This window comes from Bombina bombina, chromosome 4, assembly GCF_027579735.1.
Source record: "Bombina bombina isolate aBomBom1 chromosome 4, aBomBom1.pri, whole genome shotgun sequence".
In the NCBI taxonomy this organism is placed as follows: domain Eukaryota; kingdom Metazoa; phylum Chordata; class Amphibia; order Anura; family Bombinatoridae; genus Bombina; species Bombina bombina.
The window spans coordinates 264,040,663-264,065,057 of record NC_069502.1 but is presented as its reverse complement, the minus strand read 5'-3'; the positions used below and the strand labels follow the sequence as shown (position 1 = coordinate 264,065,057).

General features: G+C 42.2%; 1 protein-coding gene across 2 annotated transcripts in view; it reads right to left on the bottom strand.

The window, feature by feature from the left end:
* Positions 1-24,395, bottom strand: part of AMMECR1L (AMMECR1 like) — a 262,781-nt gene that overhangs the window by 225,922 nt on the left and 12,464 nt on the right. For both annotated transcript variants that reach the window (XM_053709953.1, XM_053709954.1), the window contains one exon: positions 10,218-10,544. In XM_053709953.1, coding sequence (XP_053565928.1) covers positions 10,218-10,531 — 314 coding nt within the window. In that variant the 5' untranslated portion in view covers positions 10,532-10,544. The remainder of the gene's footprint in view (positions 1-10,217; positions 10,545-24,395) is intronic.

The following is a 24,395-nucleotide window of genomic DNA, read 5'->3' as shown; positions in this document are numbered from 1 at the left end:
CAGATAATCTTCAAAGCAGAAACCTGCCTCTGTGAGGAAAACTTTTGAACTCCAGTTTGTATCCCTGGGACACTATGTCTACTGCCCAGGGATCTTGAACATCTCAAACTCAGGCCTGAGGGAAGAAGGAAAGTCTGCCCCCTACAAGATCCGGTCCCGTAATATCAGAGATTATTTCCGTCAAGCCCGGTCCAAACAAGGTCTTCCCTTTGTAAGGAATCGCTAAAAGCTTAGACTTAGAGGATACATCTGCAGACCAAGGTATTAACCATAAAGCTCTGCGAGCTAGAACATAGAAACCTGAAATCTTTGCTCCCAGTTTTTTATCTTGGAGGGAAGCATCCGTAATAAAGGAATTAGCCAACTTAAAGGGATATGAAACCTACAAAAAAAATGTCATGATTTAGATAGAGCATGTAATTTTAAACAACTTTCTAATTTACTTCTATTATAAAATTTGCTTCATTCTCTTGATATACTTTGCTGGAAAGCATATCTAGATAGGCTTAGTAGCTGCTGATTGGTGGATGCACATAGATGCCTCATGTGATTGGCTCACTCATATTGCTATTTCTTCAACAACGGGTATCTAAAGAATGAAGCAAATTAGATAATAGAAGTAAATTGGAATGTTGTTAAAAATTGTATTCTCTATTTGAATTATGAAAGATAAATTTGAGGTTTAATGTCCCTTTAAGAGCTTTTATCCTATCCTGGATCTAATCCAGGGGAGTGTCTGTCCTAATAGCATCAGACAACGCATCAAACCAATATGTCGCCGCACTAGTGACGGTAGCAATGCACACAGCTGGCTGCCATTGTAAACCCTGATGTACATACATCATTTTGAGTAACCCCTCAAATTGTTTATCCATAGAATCTTTGAAAGCACAACTATCCTCTATGGGTATAGTAATTCTCTTAGCTAGGGTGGAAACAGTTCCTTCCACCTTGGGGACTGTTTGCCAAGTCTCCTTGATAGAGTCGGCTATGGGAAACATCTTTTTAAATATAGGAGATGGAGAAAAAGGGATACCTGGTCTCTCCCACTCCTTAGCAATGATCTCAGAAGCTCGGTCTGGTACCGGAAAAACCTCTACCGAGCAAGGTACCTCAAAATATTTGTTTAGCTTACTGGATTTCTTAGGATTAACAAGGACCGTGGAGTCGCTGTCATCCTATGTAGCTAAAACCTCCTTAAGTAACAGACGGAGGTGTTCTAGCTTAAACCTGAAAGATGCCACTTCAGTATCAGCAAGAGGAATTACACTGTCAGAATCTGAAATTTCACCTTCAGATGCTACTACGGTATCGTCCTCCTCAGGCTTCTGGGAGGGGGCATTCGAAATAGCAACAACTGCGTCAGAAACCTTGCTTACTGAATGTCTGAATTTCCTCTTTCCCTGCAACATTGGAAAAGCAGACTCTGAAAGCATCTGAAACTGCAGAAGACATAAGAGAAGCGATGGAGCTAGACAGGAAGCGCAGGGCACTGCATGTGAGGGCGGTAAAATTTGGGACGCTTGAGGAGAAAGCTGCAGCATATATTGAACATTGCCATTAGATTCCTGAACTGCATCCTCTTTGGAAAATGTTGGCTCAGAATAAAGTATATCCCTGAAGTTTAAAGTTCTCTCAATACATGAGGAACAAAAAGGGATTGGTGGTTCCACATTGGCATCAAAACATAAAGAGCAAGTGAAACTTTGTAAGGCCTCATGGTCCATTCTGACTCACAATTAAACAATTTATCATAAAAGGATTACATTTTATTAATAAAAGTCAAAAACATAAAAAAACATTACTGTCACTTTAAATTTTAAACTGTGACTTTTTTTATTCCCTTTATAAAATTAAGTGTAGATAGGCTAAAAAGCTTAAATAATCCTGCAGAACATGTCTACACCTCAGCAGTGCCTATCTTCCTCTGAGCAGGAGCCGTTTTCTCACAAACACAACCGGAACCTAGCAGCAGTTGCAGAAGTCGGTCTCCAGATTAAAACACGCATATATATCAGAAAATGTGTAGTATGACAGGAAGATGTACAACTTCACCTTACAATGAAGCGGGAAGTGAATAGAAAGGGCACGCAATCAATTGTCGCTTCCTAAAGTACCGCCCATCGTGGGCGTGCCAATAACTAATCTCCCGGTCGGCTATTATTAGTTATGAAACCGCCAGGAGATGTGAAACCACCACATATTAAATCCAGCCCCAGTGCCTGCGTCTAAGCTGCCCATAGTGTCCCCTATGTCTCTAGGAGAATCTATGCCTCTTATAAAGAGCCTAATTTCAATGAGGTCTGTCCCATTTTAAAAAATAAAGTGCCCAACCTTTTTCTGAGTTTTCTTTCTACCCCCAGAAATAAAGCCAGCACTTACCTCATATTCTACCTGACAGCAAGGCAGCTCCCAGGTTTGAGAGGTCCTCTCCCTCACATGGATCTGTGAAATAAAAGAAAGTCCTGAGTAATATCCCTCAGGTTTTCAGAGTTAGGGCAGCATCAGTATATGGAGGCGCAGTGAGAATTATGTCCCACAAGTTCCCATTGCTCTAAAGCCACCACTGCTCTACTGAAGAGACTGATATGGGCTACGGCTACATCCTAGGACAAAGCAGCAAATCTTGTACTACTTTAAAAATAATAAACTCTTGATTGCAGAATCTTTTCTAACACCTAATTTATCACCTCCTTGCTCTTAACATAGGCAAAGAGAATGACTGGGGTGGAAAGGAAGGGAGGTGATATTTAACAGCTTTGCTGTGGTGCTCTTTGCCGCCTCCTGCTGGACAGGAGTGATATTCCCAATAGTAATTAGATGATCCGTGGACTCATCGTGTCATTAAAAAGAAATTCTTTTAAGTCCTTTAATAAAAATGTGACTTTTAAATGTATCTTCTAAAATATTATAGGTGGAATACTCATGTTTTGACTTATAATTATGTAATCAGTCAGATTAAATGGGCCATGTATGGAACATATAGTTTATTAAAACTAGGAAATTATGAATGTATAAAAATAGTCATTTGATAGAAATATATCCTTTCTGTAGTTATATTTGGTAATGAAACTGTTTAACAATGTCTGCTGCCACCGATGGTTCAGAAATTGTATTGCAGCCAGGAGGGGTTGGCTGCTAAAAGACATATTTCCCTGGGTCAATGAGATATTCAGCTCCGTTTAGGGCGTGCCCAAATTTTCACCAATGATTAGAAAAAGAGGTGGGCTTTATCACTTGATAAAGTCTCATGTACAGGAGTAGAAGAGGCTGGCTGATGCTGCTTAAACTGACTGCTGAATTAAGCTGCTATATTAGAAATACTCAGAGTTTTTTAAAGAAAAAATTGGGCTTAAACATTTTACTTCCAGAATTGCACACTTTCTTTATATGACGGTGAAAAGGATTTTTCTGAAAAAGCTGAAACTTTTTATTTGGGTAATGTATGGTGATTTTTGTGATTTAATATTTTAAAGCAAAGGTATTCAATGTTGCTGTAGTTTAATGTAAACTGGTGATTTAAAAGGGTATTTTGTACTGGAGTGACCCAGGGATCAGTGCTGGGCCCTATTCTTTTTAATATTTTTATAAATGACTTGGAGCTAGGATTAAATAGCGACATCTCTATTTTTGCAGATGATACTAAGTTAAGTAAGGTCATTAGGTCAGCGCAGGATGAACTTTCGTTACAAAGGGACCTGCAGAAATTAGAAGTATGGGCAGGTAAATGGAAAATAAGATTTAATACGAGAAAATGCAAGGTTCTACATTTTGGAAGTAAAAATAAGCAGGCAACATATTATTTAAATGGGACAAGACTTAGCCAAACACAGGAGGAAAGTGACTTGGGGGAAGTAATAGATAACAAGCTAAAGATGGGTGCACAATGCAGGGCAGCAGCTTCAAAGGCTAATAAGATACTAGCATGTATTAAAAGAGGGAGGAAAGCATAATTCTGTCACTATATAAAGCCCTGGTAAGACCTCACCTTGAGTGTGGAGTGCAGTTCTGGGGACCAATTGCAAAAAAAGATATTGCAGAACTAGAAAAAGTTCAGAGAAGGGCCACAAAGCTAATAAGGGATTGGAGATTTTAACCTATGAGGAGAGGCTAGCAAAACTGGGTCTGTTTTCTTTAGAAAAAAGGTGCTTAAGAGGTGACATGATTAATTTATATAAATATACAGAGATGGCAGAAGCTCTGTTTATTCCAAGAAAATTGTTTGTGACCAGAGGTCACAATTTAAGGTTGGAGGAAAGGAGATTTAATCTCCTGCAACTGAAACGTTTTTTCACTGTAAGAGCAATAAAATAGTGGAACTCATTACCAAAGGAGGTAGTGAATGCCAATACCCTAGATACATTTAAAAATTATTTGGATACATTTCTGTCTATAAACAAAATTAATGGATATGATTGATAGTATTAAATGGGTCACCTTTTAGTGGGATTATTTAAATTTAACTGGAGCTATTGTATATATTTTAGATTTGTATAGGTTGAACTCGATGGACTTCGGTCTTTTTTTCAACCTCATCTACTATGTTACTATGTATGTTACTTTAAATGTATGTCCCATAGCCCTGTGTAATTTAGAAATATATATATATTTGTGGTAAATAATTTTATTGCTTGGAAGAGGTTTAATATTTTTTATGTTTATAAGCACATACAATGGCTATTGTGTTGATAATATACAAACTTCTCTAGTTGTTGTTTAAGCATTGTAAGTTAGTGATCCATGTTTTGGTATTGGACTTGTGTTGTTAGCTAATACAAATTGCCTTGTAAGTTTAATGGTATGGAGTGATTTTAATAAGCAATTCATTTTGAGTAAGTTTAATTAATAGAAATATTTCTTTCATAGCTTGCCTTGTATAGAAAACTGTAACAACATAGACATATATATTTGGCCATAATTAATACGCTATTTACAAAGGAAATATAATTAATTGTGTATATAAAAGTTAACTGATCAGAACAAAGGGTTAAATATTAATTTGTAATAATAATATTGTTGTCAAATCTCAGTAGTGATATTTTGGAGTACATTACAGAGATTTAATATCTTACTGCAGTGTACTGACAAAGTTCTGCTATATTAATTGTAGATATCACTGACAAAAGTTGTATGCTGCTATTAATTATTAATATTCATAATTAGAATACGTAACATTCTGAATTGCAGAATTCAGTCATCTCTTCTTTGCTCTCAGAAAGAGAATGTAAAAAAATGGCAAGTAGCAGGATTACAGAAAAGGAAGGTGGCACCCTCCACATCTCCTTCTCAACAGAAAGTCCATTACAGTCCATCTGGCCTATCATTGGTATCGGATTCTGAAAAAGATTGAAGACCACCAAGATCTCTGAATCAGCAGTAAGAACTATAGTTGCAAGAACTGAAAATGAACATGCTACCAGGTTTGTCAGTATTGGGTTGGTTTAATGTCCAGCTTGTTAAAGAAGGTAACATGTTATTTATCTGTGGTCTACTATATGTTTACTGGTATTTTGCAATTCCCCTTTACTTTCCTCTCTTATTATCCTGTATCAGACAGAGAGATAATGTTGTTGTATTTGTTGTTTTTGGTATGTTTTCTATTATATTTTAAATTGTTTGAAAAATTTATTTTAGAATTTGACATAGAGAGTTACATGATACACCCAGTTGCCCCTCAGAGACACATGAAAACTCATGGTCTGTGCTTCAGCTAAGTCTTACAACAAACATGAAAACTCACACATATTGTAGTCACCCAAAATACGAAGGGATTGAACTCCCCATATAAATGAGCAAAGGCATTTTCAGATTTAGCAAAAAGACAGGGGGATATACTATTCTTACAGGACACATTTTAGGAATAAAAAATAACCTAAATATTCGGGCCCTGTCTATACCCAACATTATCAGTGTTTAGGTGCATCAAAGAAATGTGGAAGTAACATCCTTTTAAAAAAAAAATTATTCCGATTACACTCTCACGAATCACTAGAGACTCTGAAGGGAGATTCTTAGGACTACATAGACAATTCTTATTATCATAAGTATTGCCTTTTTAAAAAAAAAAATATATATATATACAATAAAAAATAAATTCTTGAAAAAATAAAAGGTTCTACGGCATCTATTTATCAAGCTGTCAACCGCAAATACGCTGGAATTCTGCAGCATATTTGTGGCGAGCCCGATTCGCCTTAGTTATCAAACCCTACAGAATTTACTGACGTAACATACAGATCGATGCTTACGTCACTCCAGATGTTCCGAATGCAAGTTCGGCACTATCTGACTACTTTTGCTTGTTCTCAAATAACTAGCAGGTACGCTAGGCACTTTTCCGGATCAGCGTAACTGGTTTTCAATCCGCCACCCTGGAGGCCGCGGATACCATAGGAATCAATGGGAGTCTGAAAGCAGCGAAAGCTTATGTTCAATGCAGCCAGATATCCCATTGATTCCTATGGTAATGTCTACACCTAACACCCTAACATGTACCCCGAGTCTAAACACCCCTAATCTGCCCCCCCTACACCGCTGCCACCTACATTATACTTATTAACCCCTAATATGCCCCCCCTACACCGCCGCACCTACATTATACTTATTAACCACTAATCTGCCCCCCGACACCTACATTATACTTATTAACTCCTAAACCGCCGCTCCCGGACCCCGCCGCAACTAAATAAAGTGTTTAACCCCTAAACTGCGGCTCCCGGAGCCCACCACCACCTACATTATATTTATTAACCCCTAATCTGCCCCCCCTACACCGCCGCCACCTACATTATATTTATTAACCCCTAATCTGCCCCCCTACACCGCCGCCACCTACATTATATTTATTAACCCCTAATCTGCCCCCCCTACACCGCCGCCACTATATTAAATGTATTAACCCCTAAACCTAAGTCTAACCCTAACACCCCCTAACAAATATAATTTAAATAAATCAAAATAAATTATTCCTATTTAAAACTAAATACTTACCTATAAAATAAACCCTAAGATAGCTACAATATAACTAATAGTTACATAGTAGCTATCTTAGGCTTTATTTAACTACCTAGTTAAAATAAATACAAAAGTACCTGTAAAATAAAACCTAACCTAAGTTACAATTACATCTAACACTAGACTATAATTAAATGAATTACCTACATTAACTACAATTAAATAAAATTATCTAAAGTACAAAAAAAACAAAACACTAAATTACAGAAAATAATAAAATAATTACAAGATTTTTAAATTAATTACACTTAATCTAATCCCCCTAACAAAATAAAAAAGCCCCACAAAATAAAAAAAGCCCTACCCTACACTAAATTACAAATAGCCCTTAAAAGGGCTTTTTGCGGGGCATCAGCTTTTTTACCTGAAAAAAAAATTCAATACCCCCCAACATTAAAACCCACCACCCACACAACCAACCCTACTCTAAAACCCACCCAATACCCCCTTAAAAAAACCTAATACTAACCCCTTGAAGATCATCCTACCTTGAGACGTCTTCACCCAACCGGGCCGAAGTCCCCATGAAGCCGGGCGAACTGACCTCCAGACGGGCAGAAGTCTTCATCCAAGCCGGGCAGAGGAGGTCCTCCAGACGGACAGAAGTCTTCATCCAGATAGCATCTTCTATCTTCATCCATCTGGCGTGGAGCGGCTCCATCTTCAAGACATCCGACACGGAGCATCCTCTTCCATTGACGTCGACTGTAGAATGAAGGTTCTTTTAAATGACGTCATCCAAGATGGCTTCCCTTCAATTCTGATTGGCTGATAGAATTCTATCAGCCAATTGGAATTAAGGTAGGAAAAATCCTATTGGTTGATGCAATCAGCCAATAGGAATGAAGTTCAATCCTATTGGCTGATCCAATCAGCCAATAGGATTGAGCTTGCATTCTATAGGCTGATTGGAACATTCTATAGGCTGATTTGAACTTCAATCCTATTAGCTGATTGCATCAACCAATAGGATTTTTCCTACCTTAATTCCGATTGGCTGATAGAAATTAGAAATTGAAGGGACGCCATCTTGGATGACGTCATTTAAAGGAACCCTCATTCTACAGTCGACGTCGATGGAAGAGGATGCTCCGTGTCGGATGTCTTGAAGATGAAGCCGCTCCGCGCCGGATGGATGAAGACTTCTGCCCGTCTGGAGGACCTCTTCTCCCCGACTTGGATGAAGACTTCTGCCCGTCTGGAGGACCACTTCGTTGAGGACTTCGGCCCGGTTGGGTGAAGACGTCTCAAGGTAGGGTGATCTTCAAGGGGTTAGTGTTAGGTTTTTTTAAGGGGGATTGGGTGGGTTTTAGAGTAGGGTTGGGTGTGTGGGTGGTGGGTTTTAATGTTGGGGGGGGTATTGTACTTTTTTTTCAGGTAAAAGAGCTGATTACTTTGGGGCCATGCCCCGCACAAGGCCCTTTTAAGGGCTATTTGTAATTTAGTATAGGGTAGGGCTTTTTATTATTTTGGGGGGCTTTTTTATTTTGTTAGGATTAGATTAGGTGTAATCAGTTTAAAAATCTTGTAATTATTTTATTATTTTCTGTAATTTAGTGTTTGTTTTTTGGACTTTAGATAATTTTATTTGATTTTATTTAATTGTAGTTAATGTAGGTAATTAATTTAATTATAGTGTAGTGTTAGGTGTAATTTTAACTTAGGTTTGGTTTTATTTTACAGGTACTTTTGTATTTATTTTAACTAGGTAGTTATTAAATAGTTAATAACTATTTAATAACTATTGTAGCTAGTTAAAATAAATTCAAAGTTGCCTGTAAAATAAAAATAAATCCTAAGATAGCTACAATGTAACTATTAGTTATATTGTAGCTATCTTAGGGTTTATTTTATAGGTAAGTATTTAGTTTTTAATAGGAATAATTTATTTTGATTTATTTAAATTATATTTAAGTTAGTGGTTGTTAGGGATAGACTTAGGTTTAGGGGTTAATACATTTAACATAGTGGCGGCGGTGTAGGGGAGGCAAATTAGGGGTTGATAAATATAATGTAGGTGGCGGCGGTGTGGGGGGGGCAGATTAGGGGTTAATAAATATAATGTAGGTGGCGGCAGGGGAAGGGGGGCAGATTAGGGGTTAATAAATATAATGTAGGTGTCGGCGGTGTGGGGCGGCAGATTAGGGGTTAATAAATATAATGTAGGTAGCGGTGGGCTCCGGGAGCGGTGGTTTAGGGGTTAAACACTTTATTTAGTTGCGTCGGGGTCCGGGAGCGGCAGGATAGGGGTTAATAACTTTATGTAGGTGGCGGCGGTATAGGGAGCAGAAGATTAGGGGTTAATATGTATAATGTAGGTGGGCTCCGGGAGCGGCAGTTTAGGGGTTAATAAATTTATTAGAGTTGTGGTGGGCTCCGGGAGCGGCGGTTTAGGGGTTAATAACTTTATTTAGGTGCGGCGGGGTCCGGGAGCGGTGGTATAGGGGGTAAAACAGTATAGTATAGTGTCGGTGCTAAGTGACAGGGTACCAATAAAGCTGGGAAAAAGCCGAATAGCAGCGAGATCGATGACTGTTAGTTAACAACAGTCCGCTGCTCATCGCCCCGCACTTGGTGCGCGGCTTTTTGACAGCTTTTTTGGTCATTTTGGAGAATGTATTCAGGTCCGCGGCAGCGATGTTAGGCGATCTTAGGCAAGCGTATTGGTGCCGGCAAATGCAAGAAAGTTGACGCTTTGATAAATAGATGCCTATGTGTTTGATTACTCAATCAAAATCATGTTTTTATGATTAAAGGGACATGTACTGTAAAATTGTCTCCCCTTTAAGGTTACATTGTTTATAAACAGCTAATTTACATTTATTTTGCCATTCAAATGAGCTGATTTTCCTGTTAAAAACCACCTATACTGAAAATGTCAATGCTGCAGCTATGTAAATAAGAACGGAAGCATTAACAATCCCAGTGTGTGGTGGCAGACATAAGTATTAAAACGTTCATTTTCAATTGTTCTGAGTATACAGCTTTGTGTATACAAAGAGAGATAAAATAATGAAGCCTCTATGTCAATAGAAATAAGATAATGATGTCTGCTCTGCCTGCAACATCAGCCAAGTGTAATGGGTTGGTTGTTTTAAAGAACAAAAATAGCTATTTTATGTACAACAATGAACCTAAATGGGCAATTTCTCATACATTGCTCTTTTAATTCATTGGCATTTGGCTATGGTTCAGGCACTCACTAGGGGTCATTGGTGAAGCGTGGCAGACGTGGCTGAGGAAAACCATGCAGATGACAGTAGAGGACATCAAAGCAGTAGCAACCCATTTCAGATGTCACCACCAACTGCTCCCTACCACTTGTGGTCCCATTGGGCCGGGAGAGTGGGGTAAGGGCTCCTGGTCCAACCGTTTTGTCCTCAGGTTGCTGGCAGTTGTGTGGGACTGAGGATGCTACACTGCCTGCAGGGGAAGGACACAGCTTCAGTTTCTTCACTCCACAGCACCCTGAAGATGGCTTGTTCTCTGCAGCCGATATACAACGTCTCTTCCCCATACTGTGAGACAACCTGTAGAGACAACATAAGAAATACATGGACATTTTTAAAAGCATTGAATTCCACTAGTCTCCCCACTTTACAATGGATTTTTACTGTCAACAATTTGGTTAATGCTGGCTGTTTTTTTGGGTAAGACTCTTATTGAAATACAAACCTCAGAAGAAATGTCATTAGCTTTCTGCATAGTCTGACTTCTTAACACTGTTCCAGGAAATGGGTATATATTATACTTTATTTATACAGCGCAAACAAATTCTGCAGCGCTGTCCAAGGGTACAAAAGACAAAAGTACAACAAGGATGCAATATTTTTAAGAGACACAACAAAATGTTTCAAACAAATACAAGAGAAATTGAGGTCCCTGTTCTAGTGGGAATTTACAATGTAGACGGGTAGGAGGGTGAGAAACAGGAGATGAGGACTGCAATGGCGAGAATGATGTTAGTATCAGAATTAGATGAAGGCAATAATTAGGTAAGTAGAATTAATTTACTACTGAGTTGGGTGGTAGGTTTCCTTGAACAAAAATGTGTTTAAAGGTGGACAGATTAGGGAAAGTCGGAGGAAGTGTGTTCCAGTGGGTTGGTGCCACATGAGAGAAGTCCTGCAGTCTAGCATAGGTGGATGTAAAGATAGAATATGCAAGGAGCAGGTCATTGTTGGGGGGCAGGCTGGAATAAAATTGTTCATTATTAAGGAAATGACGTGGGGGGCAGTGTTGGTAAGGACTTTGTAGGTCAGGTGAGAATTTTGAATTTAATTGTGCTGTAAATGGGGTTTGAATTTAATTCTGCTGTAAATGAGGAGCGAGTGAAGCTATTCACAGAGAGGGGCAGCAGATACAGAGTGGTGGGAAAAATTAGCCAGGCAGAGGCATTTAGGATGGATTGAAGGTGGGAGAGGCAGCAGAGATAAAAGGTCAGTTAGAAGGTTATTACAGTAGTCAAGTCAGGAAATTACCAGGAAGTGAATTAGTTGCTCAGTGGTGTCAGTGGTCAAAAATGGAAAAATTCTGGAGATATTGCGTAGGTGGTTGGGCAGGATAAAGAGAGCAAATGGATCTTTAGGTGGTGAGAGGCCATCCAGGAAGAAATGCCAGATAAGCAGACTGACAAAAGAAAGGGCAGAGGGAGAGAGAGAGAGAAGGGATGGAGAGGTAGATTGGAATATCATTAGCATAGAGGTAAAATTTAAAGCCATAGTTGTTGATTATTTATTCTTCTTCACTGGATAAACTTAAGAGATGTAGAGGACCCAGGACAGAGCTTGAGGTACTCCAACTGACAGAAGCATTGAGTCACCTTCAAATGAAACAGAAAAAGGACCTGTTAGAGATATAAGAGTAAATCCAAGAGAGGGCGGCGTTACAGGGAGCAAGAGAGTCTGTAGGAGGGGGGGGCAACAGTGTCGAAGGCAGCTGAGAGGTCAAGTAAAATAAGTAGAGTGTAGTGGCCGTTATTTTTTTTTTAGCAAAAAGAAGATAGTAACCTTCGTGAGGGCAGTCTCAGTTGAGTGTTGAGGACAGACGCCAGATTGCAGGCAGTCAAGCAAGGAATTGGAGAACAGGAAGCAGGTTAGGCGGTCGAAAACTAGTTTTTCCAGGAGTTTTGAAGTTAGTGGAAGCAGTGTTATGGGGTGGTGCCTTGCAGGAGAATTAGGGTCAAGGGAGTGTTTTTTTGAGGATGGTGGTGGAACGAGGAATAACATATCCTTGACCTTTCATGGATTTGTAATATCCCTTTAGAAAATATTTGTAGACATTCAATTACTAACTTTACTTTTACTCGCCACTGTTAAATTTTCACTCCCCAATGGCTAGTGGAAATTTTGAGATAGATTATATATATATATATATATATATATTTACACACACACACACAAACCCAACAAGCAAAATCTAACCAAAAATGTATTAAACACAACACAAATAGAAAGGCAACACTTATGTGTCAGTTAAGCGTATACCTATTTATTGAAAAAACAGGCCTTGCTGATACACATCATAGAAAAGGGTACACCTACACAATGATCTAATAGAGTTACAAACATGTTTCACTGCAATATTGTTTTGTGTTCAAGCTGCCTTTCAATTGGAAATATCTTAGGAATGGATGCTGGCAATTCATTGTGTATTCGATTTTTGACGTGTGGGAGAAATGCTGTATCCTGCACCCCCCCCCCGCACACTCCATATACCACAGTAGACACGTAAGGAACTGGTTTATAAAAAAAGCTTTTCACCTACATTACAAGTCGCGCCGCACTGACTGCAGCTCATGTGCAATATGTTTTTTCTTTAGACTCCCTCAAGCGTCTTCAGCATCACTAGCAAAGTCCAGAAAGAAGATAGCAGCACCACCAGAGTAAAATCTCAAATTTTATTAAAACCAACATATCAAAAAAAAAATTGGGGGGGGGGGGGCGGAGCCTACACTCAATGTGGCAGGATGCATCTCAGTGAAGCTCTCTGAATCTACTTTTACAAGTTAAACATAGCAAACCTTCAATATTTATTGCTTTGAAACGGATATTCATCAAGGTGAATATATATCTTCTTAGAGTTGATGTTTTGATGGAGTTCCTGCCTATGTTCTTTGAGGCAGCTATGGGACAGGCTTATTATCAGGACTGGAAGCCATTTTTGCAACTACGCAGCAACTTGTGAAAAGAAGATCGTGTATAGGTTATGAAACGTAGGTCTGGGGCTGCCATACTATTACCCCCCCCCCCCCCCTGAACTCCAGGGTTACGATATCCTATATAATAGGATAATAACTGAAGGAAGTCGCTAATTGTTCTACTGGGGCAGTAATAATCTGTATTTGACAGCTTGGACACCTACGCTAAATAGACTGGAAAGTACTAGACATCTACCTGGCAGCGTCGCACCATGGATTCAGTTTTGGCTGCTGTTGAACTATGGGAATGGGAGATACAGTCTCTCCTCAAGAGGCACTTTGAAAAGTTAGAACAGGAACTATGCAAGATTCTGAGGCCACTGATCTCCCCACGGACTCTACAGAAAACAGAGACACTAAGTGCGACTGACTCCAGAGGATTAATATCGGAAACAGTACTGGGCGCTTTTTCACAACCGATGTCTACATTAACCCCTATACAAGTGTTTTTTGCCCCCGCTTACCAACGCGTTCCCGCGAATGCAATTTTATTTCCGAAGACGCCTGAGGCCACAGATGAGAACAGCTTACAAGCAGATCGACGAGGCCCGGCTGCTACGAGCTATGAACGGATACTGACAGTCTCACCTTCATGGGACTTGGAACAGATAAGAACCTTGTACGGCAAGAAATTTCTGTCCCACACTGCCGGGTTAGGGACGCAGACCGTAAGGTATGTTAAGATTCCAGAGACTTTAAATTCAGCACCTGAGATGATAGAACATAAGGGTCTTTGGAACCCTTGCTTCAGGAGGATTGCTGATAATTCATGGTCTTTCCAGAGAAGCGGAGTGGGCTAAAGCAGTACAACGTTATTACTTTTCAGATGAGTAACTTATGGGACTCTGAGGGGACTTCTCTATGACAATGCAGTTACTCCAACTCATAGAAGTTGGTTAGACATTATTGTTGTATTCACAATGTTATAAACCTAAACTGTTACTAGCTAACATAGTATTTTACCCCTGTAACCAACAGTACTATCGATTGTTTTTTGCATAGCATTTTAATATTGCCCACTAAGTTTTTCTGTTATTACATGTTATTTGTACTGTTTTCATTGTTATCGCATGCCAGGCCCACCTTTTACATATACCAACTCAATGTTGACGCAACCCCTTTTAGCTTGAGGCAGTCAGCCCTATTGATCTTCCAGCATGTTGACATTATTTATGATAGCTAGGTAAATCCCCCTTCAATACACAGCAACGTATATTCAGTTTCTGTTTCTCCTTAGAATTCCAAATATAGTTTATTTGTTGTGTACATTACCTGAGGTATACCCTCCTAACTAGATTATAGCTAAGACTATACCATCCTGCTTCCCTCTACCCTGCCTCACACCTCTCCTGGTTTCCCATTTCCCACTACGCTATTCGCCTCCATTACATTAGTGAACAAATCTTACTACCACATATAGAGACCATGAGGCGGCATATATTACACATCATATTTGTGCCAATGTCCTATACATGGAGATACACTACCCAGATAAGACCAGTTGATAATCTATCTAACCTTACTTCCCTTGTGCTTATACAGGATCACTTGTATTTTATTGGTTAAGCCTCAATGCTAGATATCTATGCTTTTATCTCAATCCTTATTACAGACAGCTCGGTGCTGATAGGTACAGTGGCGGGAGACCTAAGGCCCCGCACTCATCTCCTGTACTAGTGTGGTTTCCCCCCTCTATTGTCGTATTGAGTTATTGTCTCATTGCCCGCGGCCTGGGCAGTGGAGCATGGTATACCTATGAGTAGATTTTGATGGGTGAAGCCTTGCCGACACTAGTCACTGGAATCTCTGATCTGCAACGGTGGGCTATCATGTACCTATGTAATTTCCCTACTGGTCCAAAGTTTTTGAATACTCCAGATTTAGAACAGACCCAAACCCAGTCTCAGGGAAAGGGGCAGCACACTTGAATCCGACAATAATCTCTAAGGAAGGTAGATAGTAAAGATTTATTGTCAGCCATGGTTTCTTCACTGTAGCGAGGCGACTTCCCTTATCCCTCTTTACTCCTAGTTTCAAAGCAGGTCACGAGTTGAGACCCAAAAGTGGTCTCTTTCTATTTGAGTTATCCCTAAATGTTCCCATTATTTTCATATGCCTTTTTAGGTGGTCCAAGAGAGGCCACAATTAATTACTAAGGGAAATTGATAATTATTTAGTTGTGCTTCTATGGGACTTTAATTACATAATATATGGAAAATGCGAGGTTTTGAGAATAATATGTGTGACTATTGTACATTATGATGCTTTTGTATAATTCCATCAATGTCACTGTTGCCGTATTACGATTGTAACTAAGTATGCCTTCAACCTCAATAAAAATATATATTAAAAAAAAATGTTTTGGATTTGCATCCTTAGTCATGTCTGATATACTATTTAATAACATAAGAACTGGTGAGGCTAGCGAGGCTGAAGAGGCTCGATGGAGCTTAAAGAAAAACCATATCGCGGGGGGGCGGAGCTAGCCGCAGCACAGCATGGACGTGCTTTCACTGAGCTCCTGAGTGCTACTAGTAATAAACACCTTTTCAATGAGATTTTCAACACCTAAAACCTTCGGAAAGTGGGCATAAATCTCAGACTCCTACCCTTGCTCACAGCTTTGCCAATTCCCTGTGGATAGAGGAGTTGGCCTGAGCCCCACAGGGAACTGCCCCTACACCGGGCCTCAGGAGACAAATTGCCGCGCTGCACCGGACAAAAGTTTCTAAATTACAAGCGCCACAGCCTTAACCTGAGACATCCTGCTGAGGTCTTTCATCTCCGGAGGGTCGGGGCTCCGCTCTGGAGATTATTACAACCAGGTTACTAGTGGACTGTACTTACCGGCTTTTCACCGCATTGCTCCGGAGGGCCGGGGACCCGCTCCGGAGCACATACCTTAAGATTCAGAGAAGTCCCTGGTAGGGGCCAGGGGGCCGAACTCACAGCTTTCTGCATCCATAAGCCGCCTTATCTCAACCGAGCGACCCAAAATCCAGTCACTGACTTTTCCTTTTGCAGCCTACTAAGGGACACCTAGCGTGACAAAAGGCGCGAAACGGCGGCATCTTGGGCCCGCTTACCTGCTCCCTGCCGGGGCTAGAACTTGCAGCCAGATCTTAACTCGCACCCGATCCGCGACTCTAGTCCTCGAGGAGTTGCGGACTGACTGGATCCTGACCCCTAAGGTGGCGGAACTACTTTACCCGTCTTCGAAGTGACCCGGAGGGTCGGGGCTCCGCTCCGAGGTCACCCCCGGCTTTGAGGTCCTGGGTTGCGGGGAGCGCAGGAAAATCACCTGACCAGAAGAGCGCTGCCTTGAAAGTTGGACCTATATCTGCACCCGCTGCCCTCTTGACACCTCCGACCGGTTACTGCGGATCCCAGCTATAAATACAGAGAGCTGGTTGCCACACTGAGAGCTCCTTAACACCTGTGGCGTGCTCCCCTGAGACCCTCAGGCTAGATCACCAGACCTTGAGGTGAGGAGTATCAGGAGCGGATGGCTGGACGCCGTAAGTAAAAACGTTATATGTCTTCATACACCATTTGCCAGGCTACACAGCTGTTCCATTTAGCGTGGATCGGCTCACATCTAGCAGGCCATAGTTAGCCGGGCCTAACCTCCTACACCACTAACCAGAGTACAGTTGCCAGAAGTGTACAGTTGCCAGACAGTTTGACTCTACCTGAGGGGCCAATAAGAGTCACTCTGCTGGCCTCCATCACCATATTATTTGCTGGGAAGTAACAAGCCATAATAGAGGGACCACAGTAACTTTACACAGGAGCCCTTGAGCTCCCTTCTTCAACTCTAAATTGGGTCTCAGGTTCTTCACACAGGAACTTTGGACTCTATACCTTCCTCTCTGTGCTGATCCCAGAGTATTAAATTTAGCTCCCTGCCCTTTCACAGACTCACAGCTAAGGACTACCCTTATCAGTCAATTGAATTAACATAGCCCCTGCCCTAGCAGGGAACAGGTGCTGAGAAGGCCAGAACAGTCTTTATAGGGTTGCGAGATCTATACTGCTTATTAACCCCAGACCTCCTGTCCACCTGACAGTCTGCCCCACTGTGCCCTGCTGCATGTGTCCTCAAGCTATGCAGAAAAATTTAAAAACCTGAGGGACTGCAGTCACAGTAATCCTACTCTCACAGCTCTGCCTAAAAGTGTCCTCAGTGAGCCTCTCTGAACACAATAACCTGTTCCATTAATTGGTGTAACCATTGCTGCTGTGTCAGCCTATGTGCCTTTGGGCTCTATGCTCAAAGTGGAGTGTTATTACTTTTGTCTGCCATTCTAATACTTGCTTCTCTTCACAGGTTCTATTTACAGTACTAATCTATGTGGATGCTTTCTGTATATTAAGCATATGTCTACTTAACTCCTCTTTGCTGCTCCCAAACTGCATTTTCATATTTGTATCGATACTGTGGTTATAGGTTATACTAAGGAACATACTTAAGCCAGCCTAGCAATTAGTATACACTTACATTCTTGGCCCACCCCAGTGGCGAGCTGGTCATTTCCACATATCATTTACCATAAAGTACCCCCCCTCTCCCCCTATACTAAGCTAAGTGACAACCCATTAGCTTTGGCCTCGGATTGCTTAATCCCCAACACTCGGGGCGTAGTGCTTCCCATCATTTTTACTCTAGTTATCTGCTAGGGCCTTTGCTACCTAGAGTTGATCTAAATTTTGAAGCATACTGCCGTGTGTCCTTATTGCTCTGTGTTTTGGTAATAGTGCTGTAGGTCCCGCTGCACGGGACGGGCTGCATTGGTCCCCCTTGCGCCTCCTCCGCTCCGGCCCAGCTTGTCTGGGTTGGTCACCTCCACTTCCCCTTTTCCCTTCCTCTTGGTCGTACCCCCCTCCCTGAGGTGCGTGGGGGCTCTTTGGAGCCGTTAACATTGCTGAGGTGTAGTACTATGTGCTAGGTGTCACTCCTTATGAGGACAGTGCGAGCCCCGCTCTTACAGTATACCATATATTGCTAATGTCTTACCCAGGTATTGAAATTTAACCCTTCTCTCTCTCTGAAGTTTAGTCCAGGGCCTTAACGACTTCTCTGTGGTTACGTGGTCAGGGTGGGCCTTGTCTCCACCACACCGACATACTCCTTGGTCTCTTTTAACCACCAATCATGTCACACTCAGCTAGAAAAAACACCAAGACCCAAGCGGCCTCGAAGCAGACTGTCCTAGACCATTTCTCTCAGCCGTGCAAGAAACCTCCCTCTGTGAGCAAGGACATTAGCGACCCAGATTCTCAAGATGAGGGTTCGCAATCAAGTTCTCAGTCTGTTGCACATCTCAACCACTACATCACCGAAAGTACTCTTCAGAAACTCCTCGCAGCTCAGACTAAATCTATCACTGCTGAGATTCAGAGAAGTTCAGCTGAACTTAAAAAGGAAATCCAAGAAATAGGAGATAGGGTTGATTCCCTCGAACGGCAACAAGATGATCTGGCTACCGATAACTCGAACCTCCTGGCCTACGCAGAAAATCTAGCCGAACAAATCTCCCAGCTGGAGCTGAAGCTGGCAGATGTGGAGGACAGAGCTAGGAGGAACAATATAAGATTTAGAGGCATACCTGAGACGGTAACCACGGGTGGTTTACAGGAATTTCTCACAGCTCTGTTCACCGCATACCTGGGACCGCTGGAAGGCAACATGCATGCTATGGAGAGGGCCCACAGGGCTCTCCGGCCACGTTCAGTATCATCAGATAGGCCGAGAGATGTGGTCGTCTGCTTCCACCATTTTACCTTCAAAGACCGGTTGATGCAGGCAGCATACAACAGACCTACTTTGCCCGATAATCTCAAAGACATCCAACTCTTACCTGACCTCTCCTCACATACCTTGCAACAACGAAAGCTCTATGCTCCAATTACTACTCAGCTGAGGAAAGCAGGGATCAAATATAGGTGGGGATTCCCCACTAAGCTGATTGTGACTAAGGACATTCAAACCCACACAGTCTCTTCACCTTCTATGGGAGGCACTCTACTAGCCAATTGGGGACTCCAAGCTGCCCCCAGCAACCAGCAAGAGTCTCGCTCCAGATTGAGGGTCACAGCCTCTGAATGGTCTGTCAAAGAACAAAGGCCAAAGCGGTCAAAACTGAACCCCCCTGACCACACCCTAAGGCCTCAAGCCTCACCCACTTGAGATTGTCGACATGCATTTCAATACCACTGTCAGGTTCATATACTGTGATTTGTTTCTGTCAATATTTATTGTAACTAATTTAAGTTAGAGTTTAAGTTGATATATATGGTTAATTAGCTATTATGTGTTTTTCTTATAGTTGAGCGGGGCTACTTGCACAAGTCCCTCTGTCTTTTAGACAAGGTTAACTCCCCCCCAATTTCTGGTGCTCATTCTAGGGCCCCACATAGGTGGACTACTTCCACTTGCTATCCTTCATCCTTCATCCCCTACTCCAACCAACCCTTTGACCCTACCCTTCTCTCCTCCCCCCCCCCCTCAGGAATTCTAAATGGCCTCCCTCAGATTCCTCACTCATAATGTCAGAGGCCTCAACACTGTAGGCAAGAGATGCCTTCTATCACGTTCCCTCCGACACCACGGAGCGGACGTAGCCTTCCTTCAGGAGACGCACCTCCTAGCGGACTCCTCCCCCCCCCCACATCTCCAAGGACTTCCCAGTACTTGAGGCGGCTTCCTTCACAAAGAAAGCCAGAGGAGTAGCCGTCCTAATACACAAAAGAGTGGCTTACAAGCCCCTCTTTATATTTAGAGACCCTCAGGCTAGATATCTCATCCTTATATGTAATTTAGATCATGTCACATATACCCTTGTTTCGGTCTATCTCCCAAACTCACTTCAACCCAGATACCTCAGGAAGGTCCTTTTGCATGTGGAGAAGGTTAAACAAGGCAGAGTTATCCTTGCTGGTGACCTGAACATGGTATGGGATGAGAAGATAGATAGGAAAACAGGCCCCTCTAAGAGACTCCCCCCCAATCACGACCCTACCAGTCGTAGGTTCCGGGAACTTATCTGCCAGTTTACGTATTTTGACATTTGGAGGTCCCTACATCCTCTAGATAAAGATTTCACCCACTTCTCCCACCCTCACTCTACACACTCTAGGCTCGATTACTTTTTTTGACACCCCACTGACCTAGATCTGGTCCGCTCCGTGAATATTCACCTTACCCCGTGGTCAGACCATGACCTTATCACCTTAGACATTGACTCTAGTCATACTACTAAAACCAGAGCCCCTTGGAGACTGCCACACCATCTCCTTTCGGATGTCCCGTTTAGAGAAGAGATCAGGAAAGAGATCTGCTTCACCCTCCAGACCAATAATACCCCAGAAGTTAGTGAGAATACTATCTGGGGGGCATTTAAGGCTACTCTACGAGGTCTTTTCATCCGTAAGCAGGCTCATCTCAGGAGACAGGCAGGCATTTCCCTCTCCCAAGCACATAGCAGACTGCGGGTGCTTGAAACCCAACGGCGGATCCCTGACTCGGTAATCCACAAATCTGAGGTAGAAGACCTTAGGCGGCACATTTGCCAATTAGAATTCCGTAAAACACAATCCAATCTCCTCCGTCTGAAACACCTCCTATACTCCAAGGGCAATAAAGCAGACTCTTTACTAGCCAATAAAATCAGGCAGCGTGCAGGTGCCACTAGTATTCATGAAATCAAACAGGGCAGCCGTTCAGTCCGACTTCCTTCCCAGATTGGCCAACAGTTCCATAAATTCTACTCTGAACTTTACAACATAGGCAATTCCGCGGCGCTAGGGAACGCCCCCTCAGAAAACATAGATTCCTTCCTTCACTCCCTCGAGCTTCCCACCCTTGATGACTCTCATAAAGAGTGCATTGACTCCCCGATTACTAGCCAGGAGGTTAAATCGGTTATTAAAAAACTAAAATCTCTTAAAGCCCCTGGGCCTGATGGCTTCACAGCCATTTTCTACAAGACATATCTAGCAGAACTCGCCCCTATGCTTACTAGATTTTTCAATAAGGCTATGTCCACAGGGAAATTCGACAGGGAATTCCTTGAGGCCTCCATCATCACCATTCCCAAACCCAATAAAGATCCTACCCTTTGCGCTAATTACCGACCCATTTCACTCATCAATACCGACGTTAAGATCTACGCCAAAATCCTGGCTAACCGGCTAGCTAAACTGCTCCCAACACTTATTGACCCAGACCAGGTCGGGTTCATACCAGGGAGAGAAGGCCCAGATAACACCAGGAGGCTCCTTAACATACTCCTAGAGGCCAAGAGACTGAATAGGCCACTTGCGGTGCTCTCTCTGGATGCCGAGAAGGCCTTTGACCGTGTCAGATGGGAATACCTCTGGCGGGTCTTAGAGAACTTCCAGTTCCCTACACGAATTATTTTGGCAATCAAAGCTTTATATTCCTCCCCAGTGGCCTTGGTGAGAGGACTGGGGTTTGACCCCACTCCCTTTCCTATATCTAATGGCACCCGTCAGGGTTGCCCCCTTTCCCCGATTTTGTTCGCATCGGCCATGGAGCCTCTGGCTGCGGCCATCAGGACAGATAACGAGATTTCGGGAATCACCCTACACGGTACGGTCCATAAAGTAGCCCTATTTGCAGATGACACTACCTTGTTCTTCTCCAGACCCTCACGAGAGATCCCGAGACTCTTGTCCCTCCTAGAGATATTTAGTTCCCTGTCGTACTATAAATTAAATCACTCGAAATCTGAATTATTCACCTCTGGGTTTCCCGAGGAGGTCTCCAAAAACTTATGTAAAAAATATAAGTTTATCCCCAGCCATAAGTACGTATCCCATCTTGGTGTTAAATTATCCAATTCTCTCCCCCAAATTCTCGAAGATAACCTCAAACCACTTCTAACCGAGCTAAGGTCCCTGCCCACACGTTGGAACTTCAAATGTGTATCCTGGTTAGGAAGCATAGCAGCTCTAAAGATGAGCTATCTCCCTAAACTCACATATGCCCTCCGCTGTCTACCATTAAGAGTCCCCAGAACTCTCTTAGTTCAGTTTCAGAGCGCCTGTACCAAATACATTTGGCAGGGTAAACCCCCTAGAGTTGCTCATAATGCCCTGCAATACCCTAAAATACATGGCGGGGTTGCTTCTCCCTCTATTTTTAGGTATGCGGATGCCGCTATGCTCACTCATATTTCTCAATGGGGTGTCAAGGACTCAGACAGCAAATGGAGGTCTATTGAACAAGCCTCCCTACCTTATAACCTTACGTTAAGGGACCCAATATGGACGCAACCCCATTGCAGAAGGAACCTGGGCGCCTCTAACCCGATTATAAAGGAATGCCTGTCTGCCTGGGACCGCCTGAGGCATAACCCCAAGGTGGCCCCTCACCCTTCCCCAATTACCTCCGTAACTGGTCTTCTGTCTGGTTTACCGGACTCCCATCCGAACGCTTGGGCTCGGCTGGGTATTATGAAGGTGGGAGACCTATGGTCAACCCCGCCACATACAACTTTTCCCCCCTACACCCAACTCAACATAACTCCATCTACACCTTTGTATATGAAATTTGAATACTCCAGAGTTACTAGTTTCTTATTTAGGTGGGGTTTCAAACCATCTCTACCTCGACAGCTTACCATCTGGGAAGCTAGATGGCAACAGGGGCTCAGATTGGGCAAACCGCTGTCCTTACACTACTCCCTTATGGAAGGCGCTGCCCCAGCTGACAAAGCCCAGCATATTCTGAAATGGGAACGGAAGTTAGACTTTACGAAATCCTCTCTAGAGTGGCAACGCACGCTCCTTTTTACAAAGAAAACCCTTCATTGCATTACCATCCTTGAAACTTACATTAAAGTGCTCACACACTGGTATTATGTCCCAGCTAGGCTTGCAAAAATCTTTCCAGAGGCCTCCCCCACTTGTTGGAGAGACTGCTCGCACATTGGAGATATGATCCACATTTGGTGGAGCTGTCCCAGACTCAAACCTCTCTGGAACAAATGTTTCTCAACATTAACCAGTTTAGGTATCAACTTACCCAGAACTCCCGAAACGGCTTTGTTTCACTTAGGTGTATGTAAATTACCCAAACATTATGGTGCGCTGTGTATTTACCTTCTATCAGCAGTTAAACTTAATATAGCGAGATCTTGGAAAAGATCCCTTCCCCCAGCCTGGTCGGATATTATATCCACTATGGCATACATGTACTCTATGGAGAAGAGTATCTATTATGCCTCGGGTAGGACTGATTTCTTTGAACTGATCTGGTCCGATTGGAAAAACAGATTTGATACTCTCTGGCTCCCCACCTTTGACACTTAAATGGCAGTACACCCCTAACCACATAAGCAGTAGATCTGACCTCACCCTTACGCATTTGAACTAACCCCCTTTTGAAGTAATCTTAGCGTATCTTCATACCCTTTTCCCCTTCCCTCTCCCCCCCCCCCTTCCCAACCCTCTTGACGATAACCTATGTCCTGTTAGGACACTGACTCCCTTTTCATAGAAATTTACTTTATGTCTGTAATGATTACGTAAATGCTATGATGTATGATGTATTTGTACTTGATGTACGACTGTCTCGTACAGTTGTTGTATCTATTACACCTTTATCTTAACAAAAATCAATAAAAAATACAATTATAAAAAAAAAAAAAAACCATATCGCACGTGCACTGCAGTCAGCAGTAATCTAGGCATTTAAGTGCTATGGTTTGTTGTGAATATTGAATTTCAAATGGAGGGGGGGACAATTGACACTCTGGTTATGATAAAAATGGAAGTTGTGTAATCTGTTGGACACCAGGTTTAAAATAATACGTGTGAGAGGTTTGAAAACGTGTCTCTGTTAAAAATAAATCCATAAAACCAACTTTCATGATTCAGATAGAGCATGCACTTTGATCAACTTTCCTATTTATTTCTATTAGCTAATTTGTTTAATTCCCTTGGTATCTTTTGTTTAAAAAGCATACCTAGGTAAGTTCCAGGAGCAGCAATGCACTACTGGGAGCTAGCTGTTGGTTGGCGGCTACACATATATGCCTCTTGTCATTGTCTCACTAGATGTGTTCACATAGGTTCCATTAATGCATTGTTGCTCCTTTAACAAAGGAAGAGCATGAAGCAAATTTGATAATAGAAGTAAATTGGAAAGAAGTTT